The sequence below is a fragment of the Anser brachyrhynchus genome (genome assembly GCF_964034855.1).
Source record: "Anser brachyrhynchus genome assembly, chromosome: 16".
Classification (NCBI taxonomy): Eukaryota; Metazoa; Chordata; class Aves; order Anseriformes; family Anatidae; genus Anser; species Anser brachyrhynchus.
The window spans coordinates 9,323,138-9,347,046 of NC_137734.1; the positions used below are offsets into that span (position 1 = coordinate 9,323,138).

Consider the following 23,909-nt stretch of genomic DNA (forward strand, 5'->3'; position numbering starts at 1 on the left):
CCCACGACATTTGTGAAGCTCTACAATTGACTGAGACAGAAGGAGCACTAATAAATTAGAAGAATTTTTCAGTTATGAGCAAAAAAGGAATCCTGTAAGACAACGAAAGACTGTTCTTACTGCTTTAGTAGGTGTTCTTTACAAGATACTTATTAGTAATAATAAAAAAGTATGCTTTTATAATGAGGAATAAAATATTTTGCAATATGCATGCATCTATTTTACTTCAGAAGATTTCACTACCTTTCACAGCTGACTCGACTACATCTTCCAAGATGCCTTTAACCATTTCCTTTCCTCCATCAGTTGTTTCGTCTGATAAAACAGAGATAATTTTTGAATTTTGTACTTTTGTTTAGGAAGATAAAGAAGAAAGGGGACAGAGGCAGAAGGGTTAAAAGTTGTAGATTTTCTTCACTACCTCTCATTTAAAACCATTTCCAAGAGGCCACATAAAAATACTCACTTATTTTATTTCCTTAATTTAAATCAAAGCACTGATATTTTTAATGCAGCAGTTTTGTCATTTGTATTTATCAATTCTCAGGAATTTTTTATTCTTTCATATACTTTCCTAAACTGGATACAGTATAAGGATATGATAACGTCTTCATAATATACATTATTTTTTACCATGACACTTCAATTATCTCAAAGTAATTCTGTCACCTTAGGTGTACCACGATTATCCTCTCTCCTTTCCTTCGCTTTTATCTAACTAATCAAGTCAAATTCCAGTATAATTCTATATACATAAACTATATATAGTTCTACTAGAATTCTAGGGCAAACATAGACCTTTTCTTCAATGATTATAATGTTGCAGATAATATGTAATGATGGCCTGTATACTCTCAATAGCTACCAAGAAGATGCAAATATGATTTCAGCCAATAACCCCAATCATTTCTCCCAAAAATAACGTAAGAGAACAATTTCCAACAGAAACGTAACCAAAAGCACTACTTGTTCACCTGATGCTGAAGGAATCAGATCCTGCCCTGACTTCAAGTTTCCATATTCTGTTCTCTCAGGCTCACCGTTAGTTAATTCTACACTTAGAGGAGCAGCACATTTGCCTTCCTGATGGTTGCGCTTTAACTGACCAATCTTTGGAGACCTGGTCACCACTTGAGTTGCAGGAGACTGGGATTTTTGCTGATTTGTTTTTTCTATTTCTCTGGATTCTTGTACCTTAAGAAAGCATTACGATAAAGTTAACGTAAGGCAGAAAACATGATAAGGAAAAATAAATGCCTATGTTAGCCAATATTCCTGTGAGAATTCATGTGCTAATGAGGAAAAAAAACAACAATGAAGATACCATCACTCGGCCGCTCCAGTCAGAAACACTTGCTTTAGCTTAGCCACTCTGGTATCTAGTTCATTTTAAAAGCAATTCATCATTTGTTTGTAGAAAGCTGTTCAGCAAAAACTACAATGTGAAACGTTGTTATCAGCAGTAAGTTTCATGTGTTATTTTTAACCAATTGGTCGAATTCCTTAACTTCGATATGCTTCACTGCAGGATTTAACAGTTGTTTTAAATTTCAAATCAATAGATATCTAACTACAATGACAGACCTATACAAAAAAAAATTCTATTCATTTGTCAAGCCTAGATGTTTGATAGAAGCAAAAGTAATAGGTACATACAGATTGATTTTCCATCCGTGTAAAAATGACATTTAGCATCTGTGTAAGTGTAGCTTTGGCAGTCGTCTGATTAATAAGATTTTTACTGGCCAGATAGATGTTGTAACAGGTTCTAACTGTTTGAAGAACTGTTCCTTCGTGAATTTCTATATACGGAGATGTTACCGCAGTGAGGAGAGCCTGAAAAATTCCATAAAACAACAGAACTGAGGCAATATACTTCATGCAGGTCTTCCATAAAAATCTGTGGTTTTGTTACGAAACATAGATCTTTTTATAAGACTTCTTTATAAAGAAATACAAGTTTTCTGAAACCACATTTCAAGTAAAAGAAAATTTAACAGAACTTAGATATATCTTTGTTCTCTCCTAACCTGTTAAAGTGTTTTTATCAGAATTAGTTTTCCAGTGAGAAATTCCTCCTCTAACCTAAACAGTTACTATTATGGTTTATAGCTTCATTTCTGTAAAAGGGACAGTTGGCCTAAAATGTTATCAAATTAGGTTATTAAAAAGTTCACCAATTTCTAATCTCAGCTACATCAGCTCACATAGATACCAGAATCAGATCACACTACTGGTGCTCCTATGACTTGTTGAGAAGATGAGCTGCAGCTCTCTGGAAAAATGGACAAGAGAACAGACTAGAACAGCAGTCCATGATACTGCATTACATTTGCAGTGCCTTCAATTGGAAGTTCCGCAGCGTGATAGTATAAGGGTGATAGGAATTCAGTGACCTAATGAACGTGGGCATTACTAACCTAGAAGATGAACACCAAGCTGTCCTATTTCTACAAGATAAAGTTTCCAGTCCAGGGGTCATTCCAGAAAGTAGGACCAAAGTTTATACACTACTCCATTATATTCTGCTTCACCAAAAGAAAATTTCACATATCAATTCTGACGCTATGATAGCCTCCCTAAATTCAGTAACATAGGACCCAGTTTCTCCATTTCTTATGACATTAGCTAAGCAGCATTTCACTTTTATTTTTTTTCAGTTACAAAATCCGAGATAAAAATAGCAAATCAAAATCATGCCAAAATGTGCCAAATAAAATACCTTAATTATCTGCAGTTGTACCCCTTCATCTGTTTGAGGACCCTGAAAGCAATTGCAAATTGTATCAACTATTCGGTCAATCAGTCGTTTTCCAGGAGCTCCGCTATCTGGGGCATTGCCAGTGATATGTCCATATGCAATGAGTTTCTAGGTAAAAAGAACACAAGCTAGTTCTATGACTCAGACAATCACATACTGTTTAGTAAAATAAAGTTAAGTACAGCATAAGAAGGGCGACAGGGGGGTAAACAGCATACCTCACTTAACCAACTTTATCATAAAAATTATCACCTTCAGTAGTCTGGGTCCTAAATACTTGTCTTGTTCACACACGTGGACAAAACAGGACTTAATAAGCAATACACACTCCTCTGCCACTCAGAATATTTCTTTCTACTACAACCAGACAAAACTTTTTTTTGTCAGTCTTTGTACCTATTCACGATAGAAAAGTTATGCCCAAGAAGTTAGCTAAGGTCAAGTTGCCTTTTTTTTTTTTTTTTTTTTTAAGTATCTAAGGAGGAACAAGGTAGAACAATCCCAAAGTCCGACCTCCCATCACATCAGCATTACAAGGGACACCATGGGAAACAGACCTTTCAAAGCAAGGCAGATGAAGTGTCTTTACAGAATAACGTGAGCATCCATGAGCTTCAATGAACGTTTGTTTCACTACAGAACAACACGTGCATTTCCTGCTTTCACAAGATTCACTTTGAGCCAAGTGTGATGATAACCTGTTTTGCATGGTTTATGCATCCAAACACCCATAGCAGATATCTGCATACCTGCATGTTCTCAGGATAATATTCCTTCTGCGCTCAAAGAATGCCAACAGCATGCAAGGTTTTTGTAACTGCATGTTACTCCATTTCACTCTGTCCGAATTGAAGCTTACCTGTAAACAATCCAGGGAAGTACTGACAATGCGCGGTGACTTTGACTGGCAGGCCAGCTCAAACGGAAGGAAGTACTTATCCGCTTCAATGAAGTTTGCTTTTGGTGGAGCAACAGTGCCTTCTCTAGGTCAGAGGAGAAGAACTGTTAATTTTTCTAAATACATATATCACAGCAAGCTATCCATCCTCTCTTTTCTGATTAAAGCTGAATAGTATACAGAAGCATAAAAGCGTAACGTATTCTCTTATGCATGCTTTCTTTAGAAAGTTCAATTTTCTTTAAAATCACATTAAAACAGCTTTACATTTTCATATATTGCATCTGACCTCTTCCATTTATCCTTCAGCTTACCTCTTACCCCACTACACTCCAGTACTGTCCCTCTACCCGTAATACTGGAGAATAATTTAATGATAAAATTTCCAAAGTTACTCTGAATTACTTAAACAGAACCTGTATGAAAAACAGTAAGGAAAAAAATAAACATTTTGGGGGCTCATTTCCTAGCACTGTGCCATGATTTTTAAAAGTGTTGTTCTAAAACATTTTTTAAAAAGTTTAAGGAATTTGATTACATAAATCTAAATTAAAAATTTATTTAAATATAAGTAATACTGAAATTGGTACTCTTGATGTATGTAATTAGGATCATATACCACCAAACACAGCAAATCATTAGGAACAGTAGGTATTCTATCAGACTCTATTAAGCACAGTAACAGGAAGTGAAAAATTAGCACCTTTTAGAAGTTTTGCAATTATTTCATAGTGAAATTCAGAAGGCAGTTATGGCTTGAGCACGCAGAGCCACAGACATTGTGTAATTGGGACACATGGGCCAGATCATGTTTATGGCAGAAAGGTAAGTAGCTGGATATTCACAAGTACATTGCACTAACTTGTATGTACTCTTACATTTCCACTCCCAAATTATTCAACTTGATGCTTTCCTGCAAATTACAGCAATTAATAATTTACCTTTGCTTTTCCAGCTCTGTTTTTATTTCATCTGGAAGAAAGAAAAATTCAGACGTTAACACCTAAGATGTTTTTGATAACATCACCACAAATATGGAAAGCGTAATAAAGCAAAGCTGTTTCAAACCATTATACTTCATTATTAGCTACTCCTTTCCTGTAACTTCTTCAGCATCCCAAGCCAGAGACCATAGACAATTGCAAAATTTACGGGAAGGCATAGCTCTCAACTTCTACAGGAAAAAGCTATCTTTTTTTCCTAAATATTCTTAATAAAAAGGTATATTTAGAAAAAAACTAACAACCCAAGTATAATTTTTCTTTTAGGGTAAGCCTACATCACAGAGAGCTCAGGTTTAAGGAAGTCTTTAAGCCGCTGCAGGAACCATTAGTTCAATGCATCAGAGCTTCCTGTTAACTACAATGCTGGTTAGTTCGCTTCTGACAAACCTTACAATATGACATCAGCTGAATAAACAAACTCTTACTCAGAGATAAGGAATATTAAATGGATGCTGGCACCTTGCCAGCAGCTTTTTTTTCCTCTCCTCCTTCTTCTTTTTGAAATTATACTTTTGGGGAGCTTTCTATAAGAGTAAATACGGGAAAAATGCATCCCTCATTTCTATTACAAACACCAGCAAATCCTTAAGATCCTAGCACGTTTTTTTTTGAGGATTTCTAATGCATCACCATGATGCACATTACAGACTGCACTACACCAGACACAAACTGAACATGGACACAGAGCAAATACAGCACATGCCGTAAGGGTGCACAGCTACGCACATTTTTAATACCACCTGGAATCCTGTCCCTCCCATCCAACTTCATGCCCCTGCAAGTTACCATACCTACGAAACTTGTTTAAACTGCAAGGTTATTGGAAACTGATCAATCACTCAGTGCTGGCTCTTCATAGTCCTGGCAAGAAATCAATGTTTTGGACTGTACTGAGTTAGGTGACTTCAGTGCTGCCTGTGACTTCTTTCATCTCAAAAGCATCAATACGCAAAACATATTAACGAACAAGAACTGCAACAGATACATATTATAGGGTTTTGCACAGTCCTTTTGTTCAAGGAGCATTACAAGAATCAATCCTTGCAGAGTATGCCAGTTTTGTAGCACTACTATTCCTGTTTTACAGAGAAAATGGAAGCAAAATGCCAAGGAAACCCATACAACTACAAACCGTAGTACAAGCCACTACATCTAGGACTTGGACTTTCTACTCTGTCTGCCATATTCTCTCATTAACGAAGGCCAACAGGGTCAGGAAAGAAGCAGAATGACACCCATTAGTAATAAAAGATGCAAGTAGAGCCAAATGAACAATATCACCCCAAATTTGATGGAAGAATAGACAACAGCAAAACTGAAGAGTCAGAGACCCACCATGGGTCATGGCTCTGTTTAGAAGTCCACTGTTTTCTAATTAAGTTAATCATGCAAACAAGCATGCCTAAAATAAGCTATTCACTTTTACAAAAAAAAAAAAGTCACCACTTCTGCCTATCCCTCCCCATTTCTCAGCTCCTGAGCAATAACCATTGCAGCTGCTTAAGCCAGATTTGCTCCTGCTCACCTCTGCCACTAAATTGGGCTCTAAAAAGTGCAAGCTATCTCCCAAACTTTGGGTCAGTTGGGGTTTAGCATCCTTCCTTCTATAAGCACTCAGCTGCTGGAAGGAGAGCTGAAGGCGACAGGCACTACCTTCACTCTGCCGTGCTGTCCTGGGGGAGGCACAGGGCGAGCTTGTTGGGAGGGCAGCTTGGGGTGGGGTTGAGATGACTGCATTTTCTCCAAAGTAAAAATTCCTCAACTAGAGATTAAGTTGTTTGTATAAAAAAAAATCAAACTACACTAAAAACATGGAGCAATGAGCCCACCCAAGAAAATAAAAGGTTGTTTTGTAAAATTTAATACTGCACAAGCAAACAGGTTTCATTATTGGCATCTATAGCTGAGAATAATCTAAGTGCCCAATTCTATGTTTATAGAGTAACCAAGTGATGTGTTTTCCCCCACCAGCACCGCCAAAAAATTCTCTATACACAACTGAAAGACTTTTTTTTCTTTCACACAAATCACCCTCCCCCTCATATTGTTAACTAGTAAATCAACATAGCAAAAACTGTTTTAAACTCAAGTTTAATGAAGCTTTTAGCCTTAAGGACACATGATCCAGGCCCATCTTAGGTTTAACATTTCAATAATACCTTCACTGAGATAGGTATATTAGATCTTGCACTAGAAAAAATACAAGAATAGTATCCCATATTAAAGCAATGATGATTTTACTTTCCAAAACCTTCCATAAATTAAATAACAAAACAAAAAAAAAATCTAACCAAATTCTGGTGAAGTTCCCCACAATTTTGTTATATAAAGGGTTTTCCAAAGCAGCATAAAAGTGTCTGCATAACAACAGCATTTTACCAAATAACGCTGGCAGAAAAGAGTAAGTGAAAAGACAAAAACAAGTTACAGGCATGCCCCTGCTACTGATTGCATCAAAATCGTTTGGAAATCTCTACATTCAAAGAGCTCATTTGGTGGTCTGACCACCAAAAGCGAGTGAAACAAACTGTTGCCTAACTGAAGTCTGTTACCGTGAGGCAGTCGCCAAGCCCAGCCCAGGCAGAGCCAGCCTGCAGCAGCCCTCTGCCACCGCCACGCTTCTTGTCTGTGGCTGCGCCCCTTCCTCCTGCAAGCGGAGCGATCCCAACACAGGTCAGCTTCTGGCCCTCACAGGGCACTGCTGACCCTGCACTTGGTGCTTGTGGTACTAGAGCTACCTGGTACTTTCAAGGGCAGACCGCAGAAGCATGCCTCCATCTGCTTCAACCAGCAGCATCTTCAGCTCCACGCACCACGCGTGCTGCCCACTCAGTGCAAGCCTTTCGGCGCTCCCACCAGCCAGCACAGCTGGAGCAGCCAGCGAGGCCTTGCAGCCATTTCTTCCAGAGCTTCTTTGCCACAATGAAAGCATTTGGCATGAAGCACATGCCAAAAGTAACTCCTGTTCTGCGTTAGACAGTTTAAGTTTGCATATATTGAAACCTACGTATTAAAAGGAAGGACAATTGCTGGCTTGCAGCTGGATGCACCCCGTGCTAATGAATGGTCAGGTTCATCCCAGTGGAAGCAAACCAGTTCCTGTGCAGAGAGCGGCAGTTTGTTAGCACAAGGACATGAGCAATGTCGTTCCAGAGCTTGTCAGAACACTGGAAAGCAATGCCAATGCAAACACACAGCAGAAACAGCCTTTTTTTTTTTTTTTTGGTACAGTCCACTGCATTGCCTAATTCCAGGCTGCCTTAAATTTAAAACAAAAAGCAAACATGCAGAAAGACATCCTATGTTTATTGATTCTATCCCTCTGTAGAGAGAGCCCTTTACAGGAGGCTGCCACAGTGAAGCAAGACCTTGCCTTGTGCCAGCACTCCCCAAGCACGCCAGCCAAGAGGCTTTACTAAACCAAGAAACAAACTCACTTTAGCCATTTGTCATTTCTATCACGAGACAAACACATATATAGATTCCTAAGCGAAGGCATGGCTGAAGAGATTTTTTTAAAAATTAATTAACAAACTAAACAAATTCTGTTGCTTACAAAGCTCAAAGATATGTACGTGGAAGTGCCTAGGCAATCAAATGTCACAGAACCAGGCTGGCTGCATAGTATGTCATTAAAACCAGTCCTAGTAGGGGAAGATTAATAGTTCTGAGAGTCTTTCTTTGAGAGACCCGGGTACACAATTAGCATTTCACCCATACGAACTGCTGTGATACACGCTGCCTGTACTCCACTGGAAATTCTTCAGGATACAGACTGTTTCAGTAGGCTTGCTAAGAACTGTGTATGCCCAGAGCTCCACAGAGGGGCTTATTAGGCAACTATTTATATACAATACACTGGCTGTCTGTTTAAAACCAGTTTTCTTAAAAATCGCAGTTTTCTAAGGCAGAACAGAACAGCTTCTCTGTTTAAAAACTTTATTTCTCCTCGCCTCTCCTGGGGTTTACTGGCACTAAGAGCACTGGATACAACTATTACACCTACTGATGAAGCAAGAGGCTGAATGAAGGAATCCATTCAACTCTGCTTACTCAACATTTACCCTGTATATTTCAAGAGGGGATGGACAGAGCAAAAAAAAATTTTTTTTTTAAATAACTGAGAAATGGTTTTGTTACCAAACCCATTTCCAAGGACACATCTATCATTGCTTTGGGCCAACAGTACAAGCTAACAAGCCCTGTACAGTTCAGGAGTGAATAAGCACTCCTTTCACCCTTCCCATGTTTATACCCTATTTGAGCCTACAACACTTCTCATTTCTACGAAGTCATGAAGATATTTTGCAGTCCAAAACTGCAGACTTACTGCTCCAGTAAAACACACATTGGGAATGGAAGAAGAGGGCAACAGCAGTTTAGAATTAAATACCACCTGTATTTCCTAGATAAGAATGACAGCAATTTTCACTGGTAACTTACTTAAGATCTCAGCAGTGAAACACATTATAAACTAATAAAAGGGAAAACAGGAGCATGATTCCCATAGTTAGAAATACATTCCTCTGTCTCACCAAACAAAAATTTAAAGCATGTGTAATTAACAGAAACACTACTCCAGTAACACCACAGCAGAAGCTATAGAAATAGCAGCAGGCTAGGTAGATTAGGTAGTTCCAGAATACACCAGTTCCTCTCTATTTAGAACAAGAATTTACTTGTGACACGTGCCATGCTGACTGCTTTATAAAAGATATGATAGCTCAAGGCTCCATTAAAGAGACCATTGTACAAAGAAGACAGCATAGCAAATGGAATTTAGTCATAGGTAGAGGGGCATTACTTGAAATACGGCATGGAAAAATAAAAGACAACATCTGTCACAGTTACTAGGTCCATAAAGCTGACTTTACATTTCTCTCACATTGAATTAATTGTACTCAGACTTAATTATCAAAGGATAACTGGACTTTACTATTATTGAAAACACTGCAGCTTCTTTCTTGCAAAACTATTTGTGTAGATTAAGAAGTCTGGCCTGAATTCTTTAGACTGCAAGTAATGTTCTTCCCACATTCCCTACCATATTTACTACAGCACAGGACTTGATAATTAACCTAACACTTTTGAAATTAAACTCAGTTTTATTTAACAAAGTATAAGCTTAATTAAGCTTACATAAAGTAAAACTGGTTTTCTATTTGAGTAGAAAAGAGCTTATTCTACACAGAATAAAGTTTAAAAACAAAAAGCACACATGAATGTAAGGAACTATCTTCATGTTGTCAACCTGAAATGATGTAACATTTACTAAATGTAACTGTAATCAAGGCCCTACTAGTGTAGGAGGGTTGGGTAACAGAAGGTTATCTATTCATGCTGACCTCTGCTTTAGTCCTGTCAAGTCGTACATACTTTTTTTTCAGCATGATTAACAACGTTTATATCTATCGTCACAAGCATTAACCGACATCAAACGTAGTGTACCTTAAAAAACTGAGAGGTAAAACAGCTATAATCCAAAAGACAAATGCCAATAAGTGGCTATTGCATAGTACTTCTCCCCTCGAATCACAGTCTCTGATGTGCTAATAAACGAAGACCTTCCTACTAAACTTTCAAGAAAGTTCCCTTTCTCAAAAAGTATTTATGTAGCAGACAAGCAGGTTTCCAGTCCTGTAAATGGGTTGGGTGGATGTTGGTGGGGAAGTCCGGAAAGGGAAGTAGGAAAAGTAATCTCTATTGCTCACAATGTCAACTTTAAATAGTAATAAAAAATACACTTCTATGTAGTTACCACTAGGTAGTTAGCACCTTCAGATTTCTTCAAGGTAAGGACTGTGGGCAGGAAGGTAAAAACAATGGCTATTTTTCAAGTTTGCTTTCATAATACATTTGACAAGACTTGCCTCTGCTCAGCGTCCTTACTCACTCAGCCAGTCTCTCCTGTTTCAATTTTCTACATACAGTAAATACACCCAAGTTAAAGGAAAAATGTTGGTGCGAACCAGGTGAAACTGTAAGAGATATCTGTGCCGTAGAATAAGAAAGGCCACAGAGAACTCTACCTGTAAGAGCCGTACTGCTTTACCTAGTTTTTCCCCTGCATGTCATGCCAGCTGCTTTCACAACTTTAACGCCTAGTCCTGTACTATGAAAGGACCGATTTGCAGTTGCAGGTTTGAAGACCAGCCTACGAAGTTTACAGAAAGCGCCTCAGTTGTGCAAGACACCACACCGTATGCGGCCGCCCCAAGTTTTTAGCCAGTCCATGAGTCAGACAGAAGGTGTCGGAGAACTACCAGGCCCGGGACAGCAGAAGAGCCCCCTCCGACACCCCGTGTCCCAGCCAAAACGCTCGGAACTGATTTCCCCCAGCTGGGTCCCGGCGGAGCAGCCCCGCGCCCCTCCTGCTTCACAGACCCCGAATGCAGGCGGCGCCTGGGCTGCCCGCCTCGCACCGGCGCTGCCCGCCCCTCCCGAGCCCCGGGCCGGGGCCGCGGGGCTGTTCCCCGCCGGGACGTGCCGTGACAGCCCGAGCAGGGCCGGGTAGGACCGGGCCGGGCAGCGGCGGCGGCTCCCGGCCCGGCGGGGGCGGACTCACCCAGCGCCACCTGGCAGGCTCTCCGCAGCTGCCCGTGCGGGGGCCGCTTGGCCTCCTTCTCCGCCAGGATCTTCTCGAGAGCCCGCGACACGAACATGCTCTTGGTGCGGGCGTCCTGCTCGCGGCCCGGGGGCTGCATGGCGACGGGGCCGGCGGGGCCGGGGCCGCCCGGGAGCTGCGCCGCGCCTCCGCCCTCAGCGGCCGCCGCCGCGCCGCAGCCACGGCGCCGCCATCTTGGCGCCGTCACGTGACCCGGCCGCTCTGCCCGCCGCCCCGTCGCGACCTGCGACCCCGCGGCGGCAGGCGGGGCCCGGCCCGGGGAGGCCGCTGCCCGGGAGTCAGAGAGTCGTTAGGGTGGGAAAGGGGATCCGAGATCGTCTGGTCCAGCTGTGCCCCTACCACCACTATCACCCACTAACCCATGTGCCTAAGCACCACGTCCAACCTTTCCTTGAACACCCCCAGGGACGGTGACTCCCAACACCTCCGTGGGCAACCTGTCCCAGTGCTTGACTGCTCTTTCTGAGAAGAAATGTCTCCTCATTTCCAACCTGAACCTCCCCAGGGCAACTTGAGGCCATTCCCTCTAGTCCTATCACTAGTTACCTGTGAGAAGAGGCCGACCCCCAGCTCCCCACACCTTTTCAGGCAGAGAGCAGTAAGTTCTCCCCTGAGCCTCCTTCTGACCAAACACCCCCAGCTCCCTCAGCCGCTCCTCACAGGACTTTTGTTCAAGGCCCTTCACCACAATAAGCGGAGCTGGCAGCCACTCCTGCCCCTTCAGTTCCAGCAGGCTGGGTTGGCCCTGCCTAAACCAGGCTTGGTGCCCATCCACGCTTTTTTAAAACCCAGCCCCTTTGCATGTCCCCGGGTGTCGTGTCCCCCAAATGGTGGCTGCATGCGTGCTGAAACCGCAGTGGCAAGGGGAAAACAATGTGTTGGGCGTTGGGTGATTTCACTAGCAGGACATGCCAACTGCAAGCACTGTTATTGCTGCAATTAGTTGCATTGATTGGGTTGGAATTACTGAAAAGGAGGTCACGTTAATATAATACTCCTCATTTTTATAAGGCTTTTAACCTGAGCATTCCAGCGTTTCCACTATCACTGCTAACTTCCACAGAACAAGGCCTGTGAAGAGACACTAAGAAAACAGACATTTCAAAGACCCAAAGTCATGTTAAAGAAGAATTGTTAAAAAATAAATTTCACGCCCCAGAAACTTGGTATCCATTTATAACCTGATGCCCAATTGTTTCTTCTCCTTTTATCCATCGCCCTATGTGGTAGGGTGTCTTATTCCCCAAATCAAATTCTGGACTCTTTGAGAGACAGTATAATCTATGGCAATCATCTGCAGAGATAAATTACTCATTTGATGCCCTCCTTTAGAAACTTGTAACCATCACTAACATGCAGTCACCTCTTCCACATCTCTCCACAACGGGCTTAATCAAATTAAGACAGCAATATCTAACTAAGAATACAGGGACCTATTAGATTGTCTATACTGTAATTTTATTTCTCAAACACTGGCATTCTTATCTTTTAAAATGTCATTAATAGACACTTAGTATTGTCAAGTTCTGCAATTTTTGTCTAAAAAGCACTAACGAAGGGTTCAACCACAAACGCCTGTGTGCAGCATTAGTTTAGTATTACTTCATGTGGAAAACGGGCAGGCGCTATGTGACCACCTCTACTGTCCAGAGGTTTGTGTGAACTGGTTACATGGAGCTGAGGATTCTACTTACATGGAAAACTATGAGTTAGAGTACAGTAAATCAGATATGATGAGGGTGGACAAGAACAGGGGGAAGTGCCTCTATCTGGAAACAGTTTTTAAAGTTACTGTCTAAAGACTTGGGTTTTCCCAGGAAATCAGCAGTTCCAGTGTGGCTGTGATAAGAGTGCAATTTTGTGGTTCGTCATTAAGTCACAAATTGTCAGGGTGTAACTGCCTCAAAAACCTGCTAGTTATATCTGTTCTCTTGGCAATAATAGTGTGTTCAGCCTCTTCTAGTATGAGCAAATGCACCATGTAATAAATGTGGGACAATGTTGGAAGGTTAAAGTCCTTCTGAGCGTTTATCAGCTGAAGCTGTCATTAGGCAACCGACTTGAACTTTCCTCCACATTAAGTGATTAATACAAGTTTAGAATGGATCGCTATTCCAAGTCAGAATCACAGAAATGCAGGGCTGGGAAGGTCTTCAACAGATCATTTAGTACATCTCCAAGCACTAAGGCAGAACGCTGCCTCTTACTGAAAAGCTCCAGTAAAGGAGATTCAACAGCATTTCAGTTTGTTGCCTCCAGTGTTTCACTAATTATGCAGTTAGGAAATTCCTAACATCTGGTCGGATGTTAACTGCTATCCATTAGCAGATGGAAGGACTCTATATCATAGAGATATGAATGACAGAAAAATAGAGACAAATAACATAGAAATCAGAGTATCAAATGATTATTATTATTTTTTTAAATTAACATTATTTCCAGATTGTGACTAGAGTTTGGATTTTGTTTTCTACTGAAAGTCTGGTTGTTCCTGCATTTTGTTTTAATTTCTGGTCTCTTATACAGAAGATGTTCATCCCTGTAATCATATAGGTATGCTGACTTCACTCTTGTAGCCTCAGTAACATAATTGTTTTTACACTGAGGACATTTCATCCATTTCATCCTTACACTGCATGCTGATACTCTGTGTATTAATTTCATTGCACAACATAGTGAAACTACCTAGCCTATGCTTCTTTAGTAACAACTAACTCCAATAAAAAATTTGAAAAATGCAACTAATTTCAGAATGCTGAGATAGACCATATTTTTCCTGGCATTTTCCTATCAGGATTCAGTATGGTATTATTTTAAAATAGAATAAACTGTGTAATCATTGTCTATATTTGCTATTTATTTTTCAAAGTATGTTGCAGATGTAAAGGTGCAGGGTTTTAAGTCATTACATGGTCTAGTATTTGGTATGGAGTATCTAGTTCCATAAAATATGTCATAATATCCTTTGGGCTTGTAAACATCTTAAAGTTTTAAACCGTATTTGTATATCTTTGTATGTCTGTGTTCACTTAAGTGTTACGTTTCCGAGCTTATCACCTTGGGCATCAAGTGGTTGAGACAGTTTACATGCCAGGTCGATGAATTCATTTGCATTAAAGACCTAAATACAGATAGCATTATGGGTTTTAATTGTAATTTTCAGACCTTGTTCCCAAAATGCAAAGTCTGAGAAATATGCTTTTTAGGTTTATACTCATTCAGTGTGTCACTGGGATGGAATTAGGGAGATGTCTTGCTGTGCACCTCATGACTCAGCTGCCTTCTTTAATCCTACTCTTGGCTCCATCGTAGCTCTGCTATACCTCAGGCTTTCAGATCCTCTCCACAGGATATCTCACTGACTATCTTAACAACCAGGCAACATCTAATTTAATTTGCTCTGTTCTGAAAGATAAAAAATTCAATACGAACCTTGAGAGCCTCATTACTGACAAAAAAAAAAAAAAAAAAAGAGGTACAATTACAAATTTCTTCTGGCTACTTTAATTTAGCACATCCAAAATAAGAAAAGGTTTAATAAGTCTCCCTAATAATGTCTTTCTAATAGAAAGGGAGAGATGAAGAAATAGTACACACAAAAAAGTGAGAACAGGATCACCTGTCACAGAGTCAAGTACTGACAGTGAGAGAAGTCAAAAGACAAACTGATTGTTCTTGGACTCAAGAGTCACTTCATTTCAGTGCTGAAATCTGCAGTCTCAGTGTAGAATATGCCTCGGAGAACATGATGGCCTTGTGTTAGGGACAAGTCAGAAAGGAAGATTTGGGTGATGAAAGCTGACCAGTAGTCAGACTTGGATGAAAAATTGTCATATTGGGGACAGTGACAGAGAACATTGTAGCCTCCATTAATTTGTAATCCTAAGGAGCAATGGTAATGCAAATAAGCCCTGTCTCTTGAAAAGCTATCAGCTTAGCAATAACAAGATAAAATGTGTAGTTTTCTTGTACTGATATATTACACCTCCACATGCTAGCATTTTTAAATGCGTAATTTTGAAATATGCTCACAATCCAAGAAAAGAGGATCCAAAACCAGTCCCCCAAGAATTGCCCACATTTGTTATTGCTGTCTATGCATCTGATTCTTCTTTCACTTATATTAGTTTAAATCAAGGGTAATTCTACTGTTATCAGTGAAATTACAGTGATGCAGAAGTGACATAACTAAAAGGCAAATAAGGCCCTCAATCTTTTTTGAGGGATGCTGACTTAGTTATTGACACAAAGAAGACTGTAATTACTGTCAGCAGCATTTGCAGAACTAATTAAGCAGCAGAAGCTCTTCATGTATTGTCAGCCAAATTATCAGTTCTGATTTTAGGACCTTTATTGTGGGACAAGATTAGTTTTCACTGGAGAAGCAAAATGGATATGGTCTTGATTTTAGGGGATAGATTGAGGAGGCAGTTTTACAGAAATCTTTTTTTAGTTATATGTCAAGCAAAAAACTTGCCTTTCAAATCTTACAGCAGTATTTGAATTCCTAGGTGTACGATTACAACTGAGGTTATGGTTTGGACTTAAAAGATACAGAAGTGAATACCAGGTTTCAGCTACAATTAGCTTTTTGAGTGTCAGTGGCACATGAAGAATACGAAGCTGGTGAATGCGAGGCTCTACTATTTAAGGTTTGAGTTATAGGTAGGCTCAAGTCTGAGACTCACTGAGGTTAAGGAAGTTGGTTGTGGGACTGCACTAAGTAACACGTGCTCATACTGAGAGAGAGTTGGAGCCTATTTAGTTTTCAGACAACTTTCGTTTCCCCTTATGATTTACAACAGAATTCCTGCTATGAGTAGGATTAGAATTTTCAATAGTTAGGATTGAAACTCACTGGAGCTGTTGTTAGGCCTAATTTACATGGACTAATTTGCATGAATTAGGGGAGGCATCATCAGAGACTATGGATATGTAAGGCTGAAAGTGACTGCTTACTTCAAGTTGACAGGAGAATCAAGAATAGGTGGAGAGTTAGGAAGCAGGCTGAGCTTTGGGTTGTGAATCCTGTAGGTTGTGGCTTTGGGTTGTGACTCTGTAGGTTAGGCTAGAGTTTATATTAGGTTTCTGGGTTCACAGTACCGCTCATAACATCAAGTTTGCCAATTGTGTTCATCTTTTGAGATAATAAAGATCTATTCTCAGTCTTAAAATTATGGCTATGGTAGAATTAGGGTTAGAGTTTGGATTCTACCAGGGGAGGTGAATTAAGTTCAGGCCTGAGTCTGATAGGGTGGTCACATTAAGTTTACAACAGAATCTATTGGGGTAATGGAGACTGTGCTCTGTTTTAGAGAGGAGTGGAGATGGATTTCCTCCTTAGGATCAACATAACAGTCAAAGTGAGGACTGAGGTTAATTTTTAGGGTAGGGTTCTTGAGTATACAAGCCATTGTTCAGAAAGGTGTTCAAAAAGCAGACAAGATAAATTTACTGTTGATGCCATCAGGCACTGATGAACAATTGTGCTTTGGACTGCTGTAAACCACAAGCTCAGAGCTAACAGGTTAAACTTATGGCTAGAATTAGGCTTTGATAATAAATTTGCTAGGGAAGATGAGCCAAGATCAGTCCTTCATTTACTGGAGTAAAATAAGAGATGTTTGGAAAAATAGTGTTAGTTTTTGGGAGATGAAGAACTGCTTGCTTAGAGCTATCAGCAAGGAGGATGGAGCTTATTTTGAATATCAGTAAGATGTCCTAGTGTCTAGGAAACTGCATTTAGTTCAGGAGCTAGATGATGAAGACAGACTTTTTGCTTAAAGTTTTCCATACAGTTTATGTTAGGGCTAAAGTTAGATGTGAACTTATACGGGACAGCTGAGTTTAGTCCTAAGTTTAGGTTGCTACTGTTACAAGTCAGCAAACCATGATTAGTTTGGTGACTCACATCCTTTTAGCAATTGCTATTATGCATGGCATCAACACCATCATTATTTTAAACCAAAAGAGACAGTCAGTTATCCATGCCAAATGGAGCATCTTTCAGGAAACAGTTTCACACATGCAGGATAATCTGGAAAAAAAATGATGTATGTCACTCCCCAGTAGATACCACGTGCTGTAAATATCACCATATAGAAAATTTAGGTATCTCAAACAGGTTTGCAAATTTCTTTTCTAGAAACAGGCTTAAAAATTATAAATGTCCTTTTGTCCCTAGAAAATTCTTTGAATTTGCCTCAGGAGAAGAGTACAAAAGATCCTGCATGTTGCATACAGTGTGTTTATGGGATGCATTCTTTCTGCTTGACTTCTCTTCAGTCTGTTCCATTTCTCACCAGTTTGCCTTTGTGTGACCTTTGATGCCCTAAGAAAACTTGTTATTGCTGTTTACTCCCCAAAACAGCATATGTGGTAAAAATCTATAGCTTATTCTTACAAATATAATAAAACAGGAAATGTGAAGAATGGAAATGTGTTCTGTAGCAGTGTTCAAAAACTGATTAAATCCTTTCAGCCATTCCGTAGTTTACAAAATTGAGAAGACAACATAACTCTCCAGCAGAGGCCTTTCCTCAGCCACAATAAAAACAACTCAGAAATACTAGTATTTATGCCATATAGCAAGGCATTCACCCTCATGATGATATTCTGCCTAGGCTGGGGTTCATGACAGAGAATATCAGGGCTGTTAATTATGCTTTCCTGTTTTATTACTGACCTGTCTCTCACTTGTTTGGGCTATTATATTTCTGCCACTGTGCACACATGACAAGGATCATGTGCTAGGATTTCCCACCCACAACCCAGAACCACTCTCATTTCTGTTTTCTTGAAATAGAACTCTCTTCCTCTTTGTTCTTTTCTTTCTCTTTCATAGAAATTTGAGTATATTTAACATACAGGCATGTTTCTTGCTTGTTGGTAATGAGGAGAGAGCATGCAACTGGATATAGAGGCCAAGGATCCGTGAATCATTTGTACCAGACCAATGAGTTGATTTGATCGAAGACTGCTTGATTATACAAGAAAAAATGTGGAAGAGGTGGAGAATAGTTCCTTTAAAAATCAGAATTCAAGCTGGTGGATGCAGCTTTTACATGATATTGTTACCTTTCCCCATTACTTCCATGCCAAAAAGATTACACTGGATAACTGGATATTATTCTGAGGTGTTCCCTGTGGTGATCTCTGCTCTGACTGGGTAATACTTGGGGCACTTTTAACTGGAGACAAGTTATTCCCACAGAGCATTTTCCATGCTAATTTATATAAGGACAACAGCTGCAGAAAGATGGGTCAGTTTTGGGTTGGACCTGGTTGGAATGCCAGAAATGTAAGGCTATGAACCCACAGCCAGGCTGTTACTGAATAAAAAATGCTGTCTGCATTTAACATTGGCCTTCAAAAGGCTTAGATCTTTCAGCTTACCCCTGCCTGTTTGGAGCACCACCTACTGCTAAACAAACTAGTCCTTGCTCACATATCTAGATAGTTTTACTTTGCCTAAGTGGAAACCATGGGTATCTCTAATTTGTGTTTTATGGGCCACTACATGTCTTCTTTCAAAACAGTTCAAGCAAGTCAGCAGGACTGATCCCAAATTCAACCGGAGGATATGGTGCAGATTATGCAGTCACCCCATATGCTCGGGCAGACTAAGTGTAATGTGTCTGTAAATAATCTATGATCAGGCTTTGTAAGGCAGCCATATAAATGGGAGGCCACAGCCAGTCTTGTGGCTGCTCATCAGAGGACACATAGATTCTTTATCAATATTCATACTGGTAATAGTATATATTTTACTGGAGAAAAAGTGGCTTTACACAGCTCACAGAAAGTATCGCTACAGCTTCATGACTAGAAGGTTTCAAGAGAGGCAAGTCAGTGGGACAGAGAGGGATCTGGCTGCACCTTTGCAAGCAACGCTGCAAAACTGCAATGAACCACGGAGTATGAAATGAGAGTACGTTCCATCCAACACTGTGACAAGCCAACAATCCACAGCATGGCCTAATTCTCTAGGGTCTGCAATGATTGCACAGTGAAAAAAGGGAACACTTTCACATTTTCTGAAACACTTTTTTATTTGTTATTTTTGCCTGAACTGCCCTTATGGGTTTTCAAACCACTTCTGCTGTGTGCAATCTATCCATCCAGCTAGGGAACAGAAACGTTTCTGGGTAATTTACATAACCAACTAACATGAACAGCTTGAATTTCAAACACCAGTTGTCAGATGGAGACAATCATGGTAAGTTTGAGATAGAAAATGATCCATAGACAGAATATTTATGTTCTTTCCCCTCACCAGTGTATCATCATGAAAATCATGCTTCGCTTATAAATCCCAATTCTCCATACACCATAGGGAAAAAAATATGTTATGGAATCAATATGTGGAGTGAAAATCAAGATCCCAAACCTGCAAAAGACAAATAGAAAAAATTGAGAGGCCGCCTAAAACCATATCTACTTGGGAGCAGCCTGTCAATATTATTTGAATTTATCCTGATGTTAGACATAGCACTTGAGATATTGTTCATAGCTGAGAGCATGTCTGCACTAGGCTTATAATCTGAAAAAAAAAGTAAGAGAGCTAGATGCCCACGCTGAGTAAGATGCACAGTTTCCAATCGTACCGTCATGTTCTTGTTAGGCTGGTTTTAGCTTTTTCCGATCTTACCACTTGTTCAAACTAGTTTTCTTCACTTGAGGGCGCCAAAGGTCTAGTTCCATAAAGGGAATGCACTTGAGTTTGCCAGCACTATTGCTGAGAAGTGTCACACAGCAAAAACAAAACAAAACCAAACCCGCCATTCTTTGACCTCTAAAGTGCAAATAAGGACTTTAGTTACACATGTTAACATGATGAGATCTTCGGTTCTAGAGGTGGAAAGAGGTTATCATCCTAGAGATCATAACAGAAGACCACGTGCCACTGTCTGACTTGGATCAGATATCCAGAAGCTTGTAGAAGAGAGGAAGGTCATGAGTACTCCTCTGTGACCAATACCCCTTCCACACAAGTGAGTAGACAGACACATGACAGAGTTAACCCATTAGGCTAAACAGAGACCTGAAGATTTTGCTTTTATTTGCCTCCCTTGCATTTGTTCCTAGTCCCTCCCAATCCATATATGTCTGAATTCATAGCTACCATTTAGCTCGTTTTAGTTCTACAACTTAATATTTAATTCAGAAGTAGATCTGGTTCTCTCACAGTCTTAAAGAGTTTACTTCATATTATCTTTCTCTTCCCTCTAGCTTCTCCTTTTCAAAGAGCTTTTTATGGCATTAATCTACACAGTAGTCATTAATATTTTTTAAGATCTATAAGCAGAATATCTACTTTCTGTCACTTCCTCACAATTGAATTGTCATTCAAGCTGTAAAATACTTGCTAAACCCAAGATGTAACAAAAGCAATATTCCACTGATGTCACACGCAAAGCCACCTTTCATAGCTAAATCACATATGACTAATATATTGGTCATGCTAATGTGCTGGGTTGTATTTTAAATGTTTCTAATGACGTTCTGTAACTATTTATATGACTACTGTTTCAGAATAATCTGGCAATTCAGTTGAAACATTTACGGTCTGTTTGAGCTACAAGCCCACTTCCCACCATGGTTTCAGATATTTTAAACACCCCTGTCCTCTTGGAATTTTTCAACTTTTCAATTATTTTGTTGACAGTGCTATATAAATGAGAAGGCAACAAGACAAGATGCGTTAATTTTTATACATGCAAAATCAGAGGCTGAATCAAGGGTCACTGAGGGTCCTCTAGATGCTGATTGCTACCATTTTTCTGCTACTATGCATAGTTTCGTATACTACCCACACCTCCTTCCTGAGCTAAAGGCAGGTGTACATCCCAGAAAACCCTCCCTCAACTACTTTATGCTATTAAAAACCAGATGGCTCAATTTGCCATCTAGTCAAGGACAAGCACAGAGGTCAGCATGTGGAAGAGCAGTCTCGCCCCCTCCTTGTGGGGCTTGCTCAGTAGCCCGTCCTGCTATAGAAACGCAATCTGGCTAAGACAGCCTACTTTCCTACCCACTAGCTGAGACACTGAGCACAGTCACCTGAATTCCCAGGTCTCACTGAGGTGGACACAGAAAGCTTGCAGGGGATTATGAGCATAAAACCTGTCAAAATTGAGAGGCATGAAGGCCCCTTGTAAATGTGCTTATATGCCCTTTGACAGGTGGGAGGGTTGTCTGCATTCTTGACTAAGCAAGGCATCCTGTGCATGTCTGTGCTCATGGACAATGAAGAAAAATATGTGAAGAAAACTGACAAGAGAGGGAATGAGCTAAATCATTGGAAAATCCTGAACTGTCTTGGGCCTCCTGGAAGGAGAAAAGCGAAATACTGAAAGAACATGTCCTCCCATATTGCACGCAGGGCAATTAGGACAGCACTGTCAACAGATACTGGTCACAGGGGACAACATGAGCAGCAGCACAACCTTGTCCCTATTACATGACATGGAAACCACAATGCAGTAAATGAGGCCAGAGGGAAAGCTATGAGGCCTTAAATCTGCATATACTTTGTCTGCAGCCTGTTGTTCCAATCGACATTTCCTTTAACTCCAGTATTGATCAGTGACTTGTACCCACCCAGTAATTTAAAACCAAGTTGTTTTCAGTGACACTCATGTCAGGATGTATGAAGAAAGACAAGATTATCCAAAGGGTGTATTTCTGATTTTCATGCACAGCTATGGAGGTGGCACATGTAAATCATCAAAATTTGCTGTCCCTGGGTACTTGTGACACATTTGCTAACCAAAGGGCATGGGACAGTCAAACCTGAACCAAATGCCTATCTCTTGCTTGGAGAACAGTATAAAGACTGTAACTTGGAAAAAATAAAAAGTTGTAACTATTTAGCCAAAATACTCTGTAAACCACACCAGGCACTAGAGAAACACACAACAACAACAACAACAACAACAACAGATTCTGCTTCTAATTACAGACGTAATAAAAATTGTGATCTTTTAACCTGTGTAACACATCTGCTTTCTTACAGTAAATTGCATAAACTCCTGCATGGTAAGTACTGCTTTATTCTTAGCATACAGTACGATAGATCTTCTTTTTTCTTAAAGTTTTAACAATTCCTAGATAAAGTGATATTTGATCTGATAGTAAAAGACAGACACTTAACTTCTGTTCTTTTTCAGATCAATAAGTATTGACGGTGTTTTACGTGTTATCTTTAAAGGAAATTTCAAATGCTTGCACTGGCTTCATGTGTTTGTTATATTAAAATGCAGCCCTATGAATTTAGAAATATATTTCATATAGGCATATGGTTAAGTAACATTTTACTAAAAATAATAAAAAGCAGAAGGAGAAAGAGATTTAAAAAAAAAATCAAAACAGAGGTATTAATTCCTTTCTGCACCAGCAAATTCAAACAAAGCCAAAACACAACCAAATAATATGGAGGCAAAAAACTTTATTGCATTCTGCACTTCAGTATGGTCAGTCTGATGGGAAAGACTTTGAATAACCTGACTTTCAGAAGCGATGGGTGCATTAACTCTGTGTAGAGGCCATAAGTCAGGTCATGGTGTTACTTACTCACAGAACTGTAAGGTCAGAGGAGAAAGAGATCCGTATTTACAAGAAAATATTGTGCACACTGGTTTCATAAGCAGTGAAATCCCCTGTAATTTTACGGCTTGCATTCAGAAGCTGAGAAAGCAGAAGTTTTCTGGGGATCTCACAAGCGTTCCCACAAATTTATTTTGTCTCTGATATTTTGCTAGCAATCCAGCTAGCCAAAGAGAACTACAGCTAGCAGTACAGCTGCTCTTGAGGCAATAAGAAGCCGCTGATATGTAATGTGAGTTTGCCTTAGCCCAATATGACCATTTCTAGGCTCGACTGGAACAGAACGCACTCTGTAGTGCTATTCAACCACGGAGAGAGTTCAGAATGAGGCAGAATGTGAGAGTGGTTTGTGCCAAACAATTTTATTGGCTCGGCTGGTTTACATCTGGCTTATATTTTAGCTGAAACCTCAAAAATTGTTGATAGCATGGCTTGGATGACTGGTTATGGCTCATCCCTATAGGTAAATGCCCAACCTACAAGATTATCCATTTCAGCCCTTAGTGGCTTGGGTGTGTTTTCCATTTACCACAACCCCACACTGATGTGTTGAGTCCACAGAGTTCTTTACTCTAGATTAAGGAAGGCAACAAAGAACAGATAAGGTCTCTCGTGTGACCCCTCCTCTGACACATACCTGTAATTTATGTGCAGAACAACCCACAGCTCCAGTCGGATGATGGCAAGTTGGTTCATTTGAAGATACTGAAAGCAGAAAATGGGATCAGAATTTCTTTCCTATTCTCATATTGTAATATATACCAAATTTTAGCATGATATACAAAGACAAATATTAAATATGTCCCAGGCTTTTGCTTTCTGTGCTAAAGTGAGGTTGAGTCAACAAGTCCAGTAAGATTACCATAGTAGCTGAAGAAGGTACTCTTCTAGGATGAGATCAAACCTGGGAGCCTTGTGAACTTTGTACAGTGTGATATCCAAGCATTTGTGAGGCAAGAATACAGATCCCCAAAACATCAGATTACCTTAAAAGGCACAAGATTTTACAGAATT

General features: G+C 40.0%; 1 protein-coding gene across 2 annotated transcripts in view; it reads right to left on the minus strand.

Annotated features, from left to right (window-relative positions):
* ARFGEF2 (ARF guanine nucleotide exchange factor 2) overlaps positions 1-23,909 on the minus strand; it is a 61,261-nt gene that overhangs the window by 24,461 nt on the left and 12,891 nt on the right. Inside the window, exons 1-7 of one of the 2 annotated variants that reach the window (XM_080558286.1) lie at positions 11,229-11,495; positions 4,601-4,631; positions 3,621-3,744; positions 2,723-2,869; positions 1,657-1,836; positions 975-1,194; positions 244-315 (exon numbers count right to left, since the gene is read on the minus strand). In XM_080558286.1, coding sequence (XP_080414412.1) covers positions 244-315; positions 975-1,194; positions 1,657-1,836; positions 2,723-2,869; positions 3,621-3,744; positions 4,601-4,631; positions 11,229-11,367 — 913 coding nt within the window. In that variant the 5' untranslated portion in view covers positions 11,368-11,495. Of the gene's footprint in view, positions 1-243; positions 316-974; positions 1,195-1,656; positions 1,837-2,722; positions 2,870-3,620; positions 3,745-4,600; positions 4,632-11,228; positions 11,496-23,909 lie in introns of those variants that run through there. The other variant, XM_080558287.1, reaches the window with a different exon arrangement.